Source organism: Esox lucius, chromosome 5, assembly GCF_011004845.1.
Source record: "Esox lucius isolate fEsoLuc1 chromosome 5, fEsoLuc1.pri, whole genome shotgun sequence".
NCBI classification, from domain to species: domain Eukaryota; kingdom Metazoa; phylum Chordata; class Actinopteri; order Esociformes; family Esocidae; genus Esox; species Esox lucius.
Window position 1 is genome coordinate 22,710,575 of NC_047573.1, and position 14,728 is coordinate 22,725,302.

Below are 14,728 nucleotides of genomic sequence, written 5' to 3' on the forward strand. Positions count from 1 at the left end.
CTGTGTCTTTTCAAGAGTGGCTTGACACAAGGAATGCAACAGCTGAAACCCATGTTTTGCATAAGTCTGTGCGTGGTGGTTCTTGAAGCACTGACTCCAGCTGCAGTCCACTCTTTGTGAATCTCCCCCACATTTTTTAATGGGTTTTGTTTCACAATCCTCTCCAGGGGGCGATTATCCTTATTGCTTGTACACTTTTTTCTACCACATCTTTTCCTTCCCTTCGCCTCTCTATTAATGTGCTTGGACACAGAGCTCTGTGAACAGCCAGCCTCTTTAGCTATGACCTTTTGTGTCTTGCCCTCCTTGTGCAAGGTGTCAATGGTCGTCTTTTGGACAGCTGTCAAGTCAGCAGTCTTCCCCATGATTGTGTTGCCTACAGAACTAGACTGAGAGACCATTTAAAGGCCTTTGCAGGTGTTTTTGGTTAATTAGCTGATTAGAGTGTGGCACTAGGTGTCTTCAATATTGAACCTTTTCTGAGATACTGAATTTGGGGTTTTCATTAGTTGTCAGTTATAATCATCAAAATTAAAAGAAATAAACACTTGAAATATATCAGTCTGTATGGAATGAATGTATACATTATACAAGTCTCACTTTTTGAATGGAATTACTGAAACAAATCAACCTTTTGATGATATTCTAATAATATGACCAGCACCTGTATATAAGTAATCTTTGTCCTACAAAACCATCAAATACAATTATACTACTGAATACTGATTGCACACTGCTGAAAGCAATTGAAAAATATATTGTAAAAAGCTATTGGTTAATGAATCAGTAACCATAATGTGTCTGTACTCTGCATGATAGTATAGACCAGAGGTCTCAAACCGGTTCCACGGAAGGCAGAGTGTCTGCAGGTTTTCGCTCTCACCTTGTACTTAACTGACTAATTAGGTCACTAATTGGTTCGTTTCTACCCCCACCTGGTTGTTTAGGTCTGAACTGGGAACCAGTTTAAAGGAAAACCCAAAAACCTGCAGACACATGGCCCTCCGTGGAACCGGTTTGAGACCTCTGGTATAGACTGTAAATGATATCTAGAGAGTATGCTGAAGTGTACAAAAATCTAAATGTACACTTCTGTTCAAAAGTTTGGGGTCACTTTGAAATGTCCTTATTTTTGAAAGGAAGGTCCATTAAAATAATGTAAAATTGATCAGAAATACAGTGTAGACGCTGTAAAAGTTGTAAAGGATCTGTAATGGAATATCTATATCATATTTAATGGCGTACAGAGGCTCATTATCAGCAACCAGCAGTCCTGTGTTCCAATGGCACGTTGTGTTTGCTAATACAAGTTTATCATTTTAAAAGGCTAAGTGAACATTAGAAAACACTTTTACAAGTATGTTAGCACCACCTGAAACTGTTATGCTGATTAAAGAAGCAGTAAATACAGATTTCTCTTAAGGGGGGCGTTTTCACCCAAGTTACCCTAATAGTGGGTTAATGATCTCTTTCTGGAATTTAGCAAAGTGGTTTTAAATATCTTTTTAGTGTGTTAGCGATTGTGAAAAACACATTGTTACAGGCATGTGTACAAAAGTCAAAGAGCGCCGCTCTGTGGACATGTTGCGCATATGTAAATTGGCTCCTCGTGAATAGCGGTTCAGTAATAAAACTACTACATAATTGATTAGTTGTCATTTTGATAATTACATCACTAGTTTTAGGATTACATTTTATAGTTGCCTGATTACATTACTGGTACAACAGTGCGACCGTCTAAATTTGAAATGTAAATACTTGTCAATATTTGCAGCAGCTGTTAAGCGACAGTGCGTAGATAAAATGAGATCAATAACCAAAGGGAATGAAGAGTCCCCGCCCTACAATGTGCTCGCTGCGACGACTATCACGTCACCAGAAAAGTTTACTTCGCGGTCCGGAGGGAAACGTGATTTTTAACCGCAGAGGATCTTTTCCAGACAAAAACCGTTTGAAAGTTCATTCTGGGTCAAAAGGAAGCTCGGTGTTATTCGCCAATGTTCAGAATGGTAAATACATGTGTTAACGTGTCAGAGTGCACCAAAGCTACTTCGACAGAAGAATAAAACGTTTGGAGAGGGGGTCGGGAATAAAATATCGTTGTCCGCGCACTGCACACTATTTTACTATGGCAAAAAAGTGGATAACGTGTTTATGTTCATGGATTGTTTTACTTAATCCGACTTTTGGCACACTTTTGGGGGATCAAGTCAATGGTAAGTTGAAATGCAATAATTATTAAATTTTCTGTCAGAAGTTGCCTAGATTTAAATCAGTTCCTTAGAATTGTTATGGTCTGTTTGGTAAATTCAGTTTTAGAGTTATACCAATGTAACTGTATGTAATAACACAATGATTTCTGTGAACTTATTTCTCAAAACGCCATTATATGACATTAAATGTACCCTTTGTTGAATGGGGTTGTATAAGATTTAAAAGGCTTGTGTCGTTGGTACATTAATCCATTAAAGGAGATTAGCAGCTAGAATTTCATACTTGTACATGTACTTTATTACCTTAAATAGAAAGACCCAGCATTCATTGTTTATGTTTGGGAGTTTCATAAAATCTATAATATATATATTTTTTTCAAATGTGATAGTTTGAACCAGACATAATAAAGGTATTCAGAAATAGGTTGCTATTTCTGTGGGCATATATCAAGGCATGGATTTTCTAGGCTTTGTTGGGGCCCACTCTTCACGATTGTATGGTACATCATCCTACAGAACGGGACTTCAATCCCAGCCCACAGTACGCTGCCCAGGCTTTCATGGAGCAACATTCAGGTGGTAGTGATTAAAACCGGGCTGGCTTCTGGAATGTATACAACTTCCCCGTAGCAACCAGTCAGATTAGTTACACTTCCAGGGTGCAACATGCGAAGAATTCCAAAGCCTGGGCTGTGACTTGGAATGTCAGTGTGTTGGTTCCATAGTGTTCTAACGCATTGTTTGGCATGTGTTTTGCCAATTCAGGGCAGTACAGTATGATAAGGAGTTGTTTCCATTCTATTTGACATGCATCCACACTGGTGAGCGAGCGGTGTGTAGGATGTATAGCGTCTTGTATGTTTGTGGGTTATGTGCGAGGGTATGCAGCCTTTGTCCCTGTTTGTGGAGGTGGGGAACTGACAATGCAATCTTCTTTTTTACAATCTTCTTTTTCACACAGTAGAACATTGCTTGGCCCTATAGAGGTTTGAGTGTATAATGCTGAATATATTTAAAAAAAAAACACATATATTCTCTTCTCATTCCATTGGTTTTGCACAGTAGGGGCTGTGCGGCTTGCCAGTGTGTCACACAGAGTGTAGGGGAATGGAAAGAGAAGTGAAATGACAAACTAAGACTTTCACCTCTAGCATCACTTGACTCACTCTTCACGACTTGCAGCGCGGTAGAAAGGTTGGCTTCCCGTGATAACGTATTTGTTTAACTCTGAAAATGGGTGGTGTTTCCTCTTTGCCCAGTCCACTGAAAAATGGTGGCCGTTAGCCTGGTCTGCTAATTCTGTCATTCCAACTCCTTTGGCCAGGCTTAATACCATTATGACTACAGTAGTTTGAAATATTGGGCAAATAGGCCTGGCTTGATTTTACTTAGACAGCCATGTGGATAATAGACTTGCTTCATGTCTGTCTGGGTTGTCTTGCCAACAATTACCATTTGATCTGGGATCAGACTAAAGCAATATCACTTGACTGAGATATTGTAGCGGGTGATCTGAACATTACTGACAGACTCTTATTTTTAAACTTAGTTTTGTTATATTGTATGTGTTGCTCCCTTAGCAATGGGAGAGGAGGAGTCTGGTATGCAAATGCAGTGTGGTTTTTAATATAAGTCTAACAGTTTCACCTTCTCCTGCTCAGTCTTAATACAGATTAGAAACTTACATTTTAATTGCTGAGTACTCTCCAATCCTCTATGTAGATGTTTTTGTTTATTTAAGAAGTATTCTCCAGATATTGACTATTGATCTAAGGCCAGATAAATGACTGAGATATTCTCCACTACAGCAATAGGCTTTAGAAATAACCATTCCTTCCTGCTCTCATATAGCTGAGCGTTATGGGAGTTCCCATATTTACCGTGTCTCTGGAAGACCTGCGCTTGGCCATAGGGATGACTCCGCCCACATGTCAAGACGTCACGGTCACTCCCCCGAACCTACTGCGCCCCCAGAGCCCCTCATTGCCGGAGCCCATGCCTCCAGGATCCACCTCAGCCGGGATGACATCAGAAAACTGAGGTTACCGTCTAAAAACTATTGTTTCTATTGGAAGCTAGGGTTTTCCTAACTTCACTGTGTCACGTTTTTTTTAATTACCACTAGGTGTTGTTTTACGATTCACGAACCATTCTGGAAATACACACATTAATCAATGCGTGAGCCGTACTGGTAGCTTCAAATGCGCAGCATGTCGATGTGTGTTTCATTTTCAAATCTAAAATCGAGCTCAGCTCCGCTCAACTCAACTGAATTCTCTTGGACCCGTCCAGGTTCCGACCCACGGTGGGGACTATTCACCTGTCAGAGGGTCATGAGGCCAAGTTCAACTGCTCCATCGACGTCCCTGAAGCCCACCTGGACCTCATCGTGCTCTGGTGGAAGAACAACATGGAGCTTTCCGGGAACCATCAGGTGGTCATCAACGAACTGCAGACTACTTCAAATGGGGTCATGACCCTGTTGTCCACCGTCAGGTAACTCTGATGGGATGACTGGGGTGGGAGCGGGGGACGTTCCCCGCACACAGGATCTGAGGAGAGCAGTGCGTCGATACCTCCGTCCTTTGCGAATGCTAGTTGTTTAATAACTGCTTGAGTCACAAGCCACAGTTGACCTACGTCAGAGATCGAAAAACACGAAACTCATGAGGCCACAGGGCTACAAATCAGGTGTGAATGTTCTGAAACAGTGTTTCCTTTTCGGGTGTGTTTCAGCTTAAGTCGAGTGCAGAGAGCTGACGCCGGGGACTACAGCTGCAGACTGAGAGTCAGTGACATAGTGATAGAGTCCCAGCCTATCAGCGTCCAAGTCGAAGGTAAGCCAAATCATTTACTTGAGTGGTTTTTAACAGTTAATGTCTGAGCTGATTAGTGTGAGCAACAAATGTCGCAGAGTCAATTTCTTCGTTTATTACTTAGTAGTAAAGTAGTTATTTTAGATGTAATGTGCTTTGTTGATCAGTGATTCTGCATTGGAAATGCCGTCAATCCGTAATCGCTGTGTGTTTTTAGGTCTGCCGACGTTCATCAGACAGCCAGATGACATGAACATAACCGTGAACAGATCTTTTAACCTGTGGTGTGAAGCGGTTGGCCCTCCCAATCCCGTCACTATCCGCTGGCTACGCAACGGGGTCCCTGAGATGGGGCACCTACCCTCACCCAGCAACTACACAGTAACGGGTATGTGAGGGAGACACACATACACACATTCTGTACACAGCTGCTGTGGAACATACCAGATTTTTCAATGTTCAATTATATTTTCTGGAATATAAGGAATTTTAAAAAGGGTCATATTTTATCAAAGTTAACCGGTTATTTTAGGGTGAAAATGAGAGGCAGCGTAAGTGACAGTGAGAGCAACTGGCCGTATGGGAGAGCGGGAGGGAGCTAGACTCAACCAAATCAAATGAAATGGAAAAGAAACACCCAGGAAAGAGCTGTCACTTATTGATTTGCGACCGTGTACAGGTAATCTTATTGGCGCTTGACTTGTGATGGAGTTGCCTGAATTGCTGGATATTAGAGAGGAACAGCCGTGCCTCCCCCTCTTGCCCCTTCCTGAAACTAGTCCTGAGATGCTATGTGCTCCTAGATGCTATGGGCACCTGTTAACGTTGCTTTTAGGATGGTAAGTTATGCTTATTCTATGTTGTTGTTAGCCTAAGCTAAGCATTGATGTCATTGCCAGTCGCAATTCCACAACAATATATTATAATAGCGGAATCAGCAACTTCCCTGTTGTGCACAAAGAAATTAAAGATCCCTCCTGTTTATTGTTTGTGGATTAACATTAGCTACCTTGCCTCCCTTATGCCTTTGCCTATTTAAGTAACCTACCTTATTACAAATGGTTGAATTGGGGAATGATTTAATAAACATACTGTATACAGTGAGGGAAAAGATTATTTGATCCCCTGCTGATTTTGTATGTTTGCCCACTGACAAATGATCAGTCTATAATTTTAATGGTAGGTTTATTTCAACAGTGAGAGACAGAATAATATGTTATAAATTGATTTGCATTTTAATGAGTGAAATAAGTATTTGATCCCCTCTCAATCAGAAAGATTTCTGGCTCTTAAGGGGAGTGCTGCTAATCTAAGTTTGTTACCATTATAAAAGGCACCTGTCCACAGAAGCAATCAGTCAATCAGATTCCAAACTCTCCACCATGGCCAAGACTAAAGAGCTGTCCAAGGATGTCAGGGACAAGATTGTAGACCTACACAAGGTTGGAATGGGCTACAAGATCATCGCCAAGCAGCTTGGTGAGAAGGTGACAACAGTTGGTGCAATTATTCGCAAATGGGAGAAACACAAAAGAACTGTCAATCTCCCTCGGTCTGGGGCTCCATGCAAGATCTCACCTTGTGGAGTTGCAATGATCATGAGAACAGTGAGTAATCAGCACAGAACTACACGGGAGGATCTTGTCAATGATCTCAAGGCAGCTGGGACCATAGTCACCAAGAAAGCAATTGGTGACACACTATGCCGTAAAGGACTGAAATCCTGCAGCGCCCGCAAGGTCCCCCTGCTCAAGAAAGCACATGTACAGGCCGAGTCTGAAGTTTGCCAGTGAACATCTGAATGATTGAGAGGAGAACTGGGTGAAAGTGTTGTGGTCTGATGAGAGCAAAATCGGACCACAACACTCGAGCTCTTTGGCATCAACTCGCCGTGTTTGGAGGAGGAGGAATGCTGCCTATGACCCCAAGAACACCATCCCCACCGTCAAACATGGAGGTGGAAACATTATGCTTTAGGAGTGTTTTTCTACTAAGGGGACAGGACAACTTGACCGCATCAAAGGGATGATGGACAGTGCCATGTACTGTCAAATCTTGGGTGAGAACCTCCTTCCCTCAGCCAGGGCATTGAAAATGGGTTGTGGATGGGTATTCCAGCATGTCGGTCTCTCACTGTTCAAATAAAACTACCATTAAAATTATAGACTGATAATTTCTTTGTCAGTGGGCAAACATACAAAATCAGCAGAGGGTCAAATACTTTTTTCCCTCATTGTATATATTTGGTTGTGTCAAAACACCTACTGGAAAAGTTGTTTCCAGCCCCTAAGATGAACCCCATTCTAACCATATTATAGCCTACAAATCAAAGGCCAAAACTGCTGAAAGCATTGGTGTGATTCAGTGTCTGCGGCACTCCAGATGAGGTGTTTTATGCAGAATCCTAAAATAGTCATTTTTGTACTAGGTGTCTGTATCGAGAGCTCAATGGTAGGAGACTGGATCAGAGACAAGAATCTTTCTATTTCAATTAGCATAGATTCTGCCAGTCATAGTGGTCATTTGAGGGGAGCCATATAAAGGCCATGACATACCCTGACATACCATGACATACCCCACTTATTTAATTTCTAATCGAGCACTCTCCATAGTTTACAATAAAACATAATGCCCTTAAACAGAAAAGTGATTATTCATAAAAATGTTAACACATTCTAAAATTGTGATTAACTTCAGAAGTTTTTAAAATTATTTTAATTGTTTCACAGTACTAATTATGTTTATTATTTTTCAGTGCAGTGGTGTGTGTGTGTCTGTTTGTGTGTGTGTGTAACAAGCGTGACAAGTGCAGAGCTGTGTTAGTGGTCTGAATACTATGTCACTGTTTCTGCATTCTCAGTGTTATATGGCTCTGTCCTCTCCTGTGAGTTATATCACCGTATCTTTATGGGCCTCTTGAATTTCAGTGCTGATTGGCTAAACAGTTTCAACCAGACAAACTCTATGCATGTGTACATTGTATACCTTAAAAGAACAAGTAAAATATTTCACCAAACCGGTCCTTTCAGTTAGTTTAGTTGGGTGAGAAAGTGTCTGCTGGTTAATGCTTGAGGTCCCACTGTTCACTACTGATAAAGATAATGTCCCCCTTTCATAGCAGAACTCTACATCTTGATTCCCTGGTGCTACCAAGGCCATTCAAGACTTGTGTGGGATATAATAAAACACAATTTGAATGGAAAGATTCTTGTGGTATTGAAAGTAATATTTGTTTGTTTTATTAGTAGTGAGTCGTGGTCCTTTACGAGTTCAGACGGTAATGAGTCGTGGTCCTTTACCAGCTCAGACGGTAATGAGTCGTGGTCCTTTACCAGCTCAGACGGTAATGAGTCGTGGTCCTTTACCAGCTCAGACGGTAATGAGTCGTGGTCCTTTACCAGCTCAGACGGTAATGAGTCGTGGTGCTTTACCAGCTCAGACGGTAATGAGTCGTGGTCCTTTACCAGCTCAGACGGTAATGAGTCGTGGTCCTTTACCAGCTCAGACGGTAATGAGTCGTGGTCCTTTACCAGCTCAGACGGTAATGAGTCATGGTCCTTTACCAGCTCAGACAGTAATGAGTCGTGGTCCTTTACCAGCTCAGACAGTAATGAGTCGTGGTCCTTTACCAGGTCATAGGGTAATGAGTCGTGGTCCTTTACCAGTTCGGACGGTAATGAGTTGTGGTCATCTATCAGCTCAGACACATTTTGGGCCTACTGACTGGTAGTTTGGAGGTATGGGGTTAACGGCCAGCGTGTGCTGTGTTTTTGGAGTGTTTGTAAAGGGGCTTACAGGCAGGCTGGATGGATCAGACCGAGGTTTGGCTCCTTTGACAAAGGGCTCATTCACGGGGCAGCCCTTAACCTCGCTCGGCTCTGCAGGGAGGGGTCGGCCACAGGCTCCGATCAGGGACTGCCTGGCTACAGGGCTGGCTGGCAGGGTCTGCTCACAACTACATCTCTGGATGTTACAAGGAGTCTTCCTTCCCGTTAACAATGAGCCACTTCCTGACACAATTCCCATTGAAGTATGGGTCTTTTATTTTGTTGCCATTATTACTAGGGGTGTAGCCTACTACGTGTCGCGTATCCTGGCAAACACTGAGCAATTTTATTTCCTGTATATTAATGTCCAGTCGGTTTTTTCCAGAACAACACCAATCTGTTACATAAGTGTTTTACTGACCCTGGCTATATTACAACCACACAGTCTTCTCTGATTGCAAGGGGATCTCCTGTCATTTGTAGATGTTTGAGTAGTCACTACTCAATTACTTTAGTGATATAGGCAGTGATTTGTTTACAGTGTAGGGTGCAGTGCATGTACAGTGCATGCTCGGCTCTTTCAGGTTGTTCTGCTACTAGGTTAGTTCTGTAGGGAAAGCTCGGTAAAATGGAGGCACCGAAAAAGATTGGAGACTGCCAAACCTGGTAATTACACACTGTGTGTGGGACTTGGAACCACAATCCAAGACTTCCAGGGTTACAAATAAAGATCATGCTTTTGGTTCGCTTTTGACATGGGTTTAAATACTACTGGATATGCTTCATGTGAGCTAAATGTGCCTTCCATCTGTGGAACCATTAGAATAGTCAGAAAAGTCCAATTCCCCTGATAGTCCCACAAAGTAATATTTGCATTACAGACTTTCCTTCGAAGCCTTTGGTAGCGATGTTGAAAGCGGACGGCACCGTTCGCTCAAATCCCAAAGCAGTGAAAGTGACATTACCCTGCCCCAGGACAGGTGTTCTGCTTGTGTTCACCAGAAATCCCATGCGTAGGGTCTTTAATGTTTCCTGACCAACTGTCCAATCTGGTCCTCATATAATCATGCCCCCCTTATTCATCCCCAGCTTTCTGAATCAGAGAGTTTTATTGCCAAGTTTCACAACAAACAAGGAATTTGCTCTGGCAGTTGGTGCAACAATTAATACAAAAGGAATAAGGGAAATAAAAACAAACAGTGGACTGAGCATAGAAATAGTAGAATGTGCATTAATAAATTACAAAAAATAACTAAAGTATATGTAAGGTGCAAGATTTTGTCCAGTTGGGGGTTGTTTATGTATGTGGGGAGGGGTTATAGATTTATCCAGTTGAGGGTTGTGTGTGTATTTGGAAGAGGGTTATAGATTTTTTCCATTGAGGGTTGTGTGTGTATGTTGGGAGCGGTTGTGTGTGTATGTTGTCTGTGTATGTTGTGTGTGTGTGTGTGTGTGTATGTTTCAAATGTGATTATCCTCTCTTTCCCCCGCAACAGTTAAAAGGAAGTACCATAGTTACTTCATTTATGCAAGCATTAATGTATATGTCTGTAATATACACTCACCTAAAGGATTATTAGGAACACCATACTAATACTGTGTTTGACCCCCTTTCGCCTTCAGAACTGCCTTAATTCTACGGGGCATTGATTCAACAAGGTGCTGAAAGCATTCTTTAGAAATGTTGGCCCATATTGATAGGATAGCATCTTGCAGTTGATGGAGATTTGTGGGATGCACATCCAGGGCACGAAGTTCCCGTTCCACCACATCCCAAAGATGCTCTATTGGGTTGGGATCTGGTGACTGTGGGGGCCATTTCAGTACAGTGAACTCATTGTCATTTTCAAGAAACCAATTTGAAATGATTCAAGCTTTGTGACATGGTGCATTATCCTGCTGGAAGTAGCCATCAGAGGATGGGTACATGGTTGTCATAAAGGGATGGACATGGTCAGAAACAATGCTTTGTTAGGCCGTGGCATTTAAACGATGCCCAATTGCCACTAAGGGGCCTAAAGTGTGCCAAGAAAACATCCCCCACACCATTACACCACCACCACCACCAGCCTGCACAGTGGTAACAAGGCATGATGGATCCATGTTCTCATTCTGTTTACGCCAAATTCGGACTCTACCAACAGAAATTGAGACTCATCAGACTAGACAACATTCTTCCAGTCTTCAACTGTCCAATTTTGGTGAGCTCGTGCAAATTGTAGCCTCTTTTTCCTATTTGTAGTGGAGATGAGTGGTACCCGGGGGGTCTTCTGCTGTTGTAGCCCATCCGCCTCAAGGTTGTGCGTGTTGTGGCTTCACAAATGCTTTGCTGCATACCTCGGTCTAATAATCCTTTAGGTGAGTGTATGTCTGTATGCAATTCTATGTAAGAATGACTTTAAGCCATCCCTGGCTCCCTTCAGCCGATTGACTTTCAGCCTGTGACTTTATGCTTTACTAGAATCCACTAACCAGTTGAAATGTTGTTGGCCATTTAGATATAAATGAAACAGAACTTGGTTTTGTAGGGGAGCCACCAACCAATGCAGTGAATGTGGGTGTATTGAGTGAGTGTCTGACCTCTGCAGTGAGTCGTCCCTTTTCACTCTTAGTACTTGTTTAATGATCTGTCATTTGAAAGGCCCTCTGAAAAACACTGTCTTTTGTCTGCTTCCGTGTAAGTGGCACACTAGCCCTTCATAGCACTGGTAAAAAGTGATTCTCTGTTTTGGTGGTGTTTATGTTTTACCAGTCATTCTTTTTACCTTTTTTAATTTTTTTTTTTTTAAAGAAAGGACATCTGAACTGGAACCTGTAGTGTTTTTTTCTTGACTATATTTAGCTAATCTAGCTGTTGCCTTAAATAGACTTCTATTTTAGTCAAAGCACATCATAGGTTGAGTAACTCTCTCTTTTTGGACCCTGGTAGTTAAAAGGGTGTTTTTTACATTGGTGTTAAACCACGGTTGTAGGTTGAGTTACTCACTTCGTCACTCTCTACAAAGGCTTACGTACAGTCTCTTTTCCTTTCTCATTTTGTAGTGGGAGTTTGCGTTGTATTACCTGTAATGCATTGTACATTTGCATTTTAGTAATTTGAAGATGATGTCTGGGACTTCTCAGATGAATAAAATAATTTTTAAACCTCACATTTTGTTCTAGATGTGTAACAAGATTTTTGTATTGTTACTAATCTATAATTATATTCACTATTATGCCCCATTTAGACATTTAGAAATTAAGTTTGGTCCTTTTTGGTCTGATGGCGCCACTTCTACAGCCAGCATCTTTAACATGTGTTCTCACTGTTCTCATTGGCATTCTGAGTTTTTTCAGCAAGCTGGTTCTTGTAGCTACATTGGGGAGAACAAGTATTTGATACACTGCTGATTTTGCAGGTTTTCCCACTTACAAAGCATGTAGAAGTCTGTAATTTATATGATAGGTACTCTTCAGCTGTGAGTGAAAAAAAAAAAAAAATCCAGGAAATCTAATTGTATGATTTTTAAGTAATTCATTTTCATTTTATTGCATGACATAAGTATTTGATACATCAGCATAGCAGAACTTAATATTTGGTACAGAAACCTTTGTTTGTAATTACAGAGATCATATGTTTCCTGTAGTTCTTGACCAGGTTTGCACACACTGCAGCAGGGATTTTGGCCCACTCCTCCATACAGACCTTCTCCAGATCCTTCAGGTTTCGGGGCTGTCGCTGGGCAATACGGACTTTCAGCTCCCTCCAAAGATTTTCTATTGGGTTCAGGTCTGGAGACTGGCAATGCCACTCCAGGACCTTGAGATGCTTCTTAAGGAGCCACTCCTTAGTTGCCCTAGCTGTGTGTTTCGGGTCGTTGTCATGCTGGAAGACCCAGCCAAGACCCATCTTCAATGCTCTTATTGAGGGAAGGAGGTTGTTGGCCAAGATCTTGCGATACATGGCCCCATCCCTCCTCCCCTCAATACAGTGCAGTCGTCCTGTCCCCTTTGCCGAAAAGCATCCCCAAAGAATGATGTTTCCACCTCCATGTTTCAAGGTTGGGATGGTGTTCTTGGGTCTGTACTCATCCTTCTTCTTCCTCCAAACACGGCGAGTGGAGTATAGACCAAAAAGCTCTATTTTTGTCTCATCAGACCACATGACATTCTCCCATTCCTCCTCTGGATGATCCAGATGGTCATTGGCAGACATCAGACTGGCCTGGACATGCGCTGGCTTGAGCAGGATGCGCTGCAGGATTTTAATCCATGACAGCGTAGTGTGTTATTAATGGTTTTCGTTGAGAATGTGGTCCCAGCTCTCTTCAGGTCATTGACCAGGTCCTGCCGTGTAGTTCTGGGCTGATCCCTCCACTTCCTCATGATCATTGATGCCCCACAAGGTGAGATCTTGCATGGATCCCCAGACCGAGGGAGATTGATCGTCATCTTGAACTTCTTCCATTTTCTAATTATTGCGCCAACAGTTGTCCTCTCACCAAGCTGCTTGCCTATTGTCCTGTAGCCCATCCCAGCCTTGTGCAGGTCTACAATTTTATCCCTGATGACCTTACACAGCTCTCTGGTCTTTGTCATTGTGGAGAGGTTGGAGTCTGTTTGATTGAGTGTGTGGACAGGTGTCTTTTATACAGGTAACAAGTTCAAACAGGTGCAGTTAATACAGGTAATGAGTAGAGAACAGGAGGGCTTCTTAAAGAAAAACTAACAGGTCTGTGAGAGCCGGAATTCTTACTGGTTGGTAAGTGATCAAATACTTATGTCATGCAATAAAATGCAAATTAATTATTTAAAAATCATACGATGTGATTTTCTGGATTTTTGACAACAATCTGAATTAAAACAGACCCATAGAAAAATGAAACCTCCAAAGCAATATTCATATGTCATCAAATGGGTTACCTGTCCAAATTAGATCACTTGCCATTGTTTATATTTTTTATATTTTTGTTTATGTTTTGTATATATTTTGTAGCCAAAGACTGGGCATCAGCGGGTCTTGTTTCTAGACACATACATTTTCTCCCTTCATAAGACTTAATGGTTTCTCACAAATATTTTATTTCATACACAACCACAGGAAAATGTGGCATTCTGGACATCAGGGGGTCTTGTTTCTAGACCCAGACTTTCTCCCTTGATAAGACTTAATGGTTTCTCACAAATATTTTATTTCATACACAACCACAGGAAAATGTGGCATTCTGTGATAAGTCAGAGAAAGCCTAAAGTCCAGTTAAGCTCACAAACTAAGCAAGTTTAATTACTAAAGCAGAGTAGAAACATTACATCATAGTATGAATTATCAAATAGTTAAAACCGAGCAATATTTCTGTATGTTGTGCATGACTAAATCAAGTCATGTTGTCTCTTATACAGTAAGTCTGGTGCATATCTATTGTGTCATCCTTTGGTTAAGCCTTTATTACATTCAATTGGAGTGGGAGCACCAAACCCTTTAAATGACTCATGAAATTCTTGGTTTTACGACCTAGAATGTTTGTACTTCCTTACTCTCTAGATATGCAGAAGAACTTAAAGTTGTATACTGTAGGGGTAAATGCTAATGTCACCATCTGATGAAAGGACACAACAGAAATTTATTAATTATTCAGAGGAATGTAAACAACGAGCTAAAGTGCTTTCAGTTCCGGTTAGCTATTATGTGCAGAAGGAGAAGTGCATTGTGGAATGATTTCCGAACTTGGGGGCAGAGCAAGCAAGTGCATTGTTGTGGAAAAGGTTTTCGAGCATGAAAACACTGGACAGTGTGGGAGAAAAAAACTGTTAGACAAAAGGGACATTATGGAGCAGGCCTACACGTCGTAAGCTTGGCAGCTCCAGGGTTCAAACACTGGCACTGTGTGTTGTGGTAGCCAGAGGAAGGAACCAGGCATTGACATAGATGTCCAACAGTCTGAACCCTGATAGT

General features: G+C 41.7%; 1 protein-coding gene across 2 annotated transcripts in view; it reads left to right on the plus strand.

The window, feature by feature from the left end:
• The first annotated feature begins 1,869 nt into the window (after positions 1-1,869).
• The window catches only part of mertka (c-mer proto-oncogene tyrosine kinase a), a 31,536-nt gene continuing 18,677 nt past the window's right edge, over positions 1,870-14,728 (plus strand). For both annotated transcript variants that reach the window (XR_002196733.2, XM_010902167.3), the window contains exons 1-5: positions 1,870-2,216; positions 4,065-4,254; positions 4,506-4,709; positions 4,950-5,050; positions 5,247-5,417. Coding sequence is in view for 1 of the 2 variants with exons in the window: in XM_010902167.3 (XP_010900469.2) it covers positions 2,129-2,216; positions 4,065-4,254; positions 4,506-4,709; positions 4,950-5,050; positions 5,247-5,417 (754 nt within the window). In the remaining variant the exon portion in view is untranslated. The remainder of the gene's footprint in view (positions 2,217-4,064; positions 4,255-4,505; positions 4,710-4,949; positions 5,051-5,246; positions 5,418-14,728) is intronic.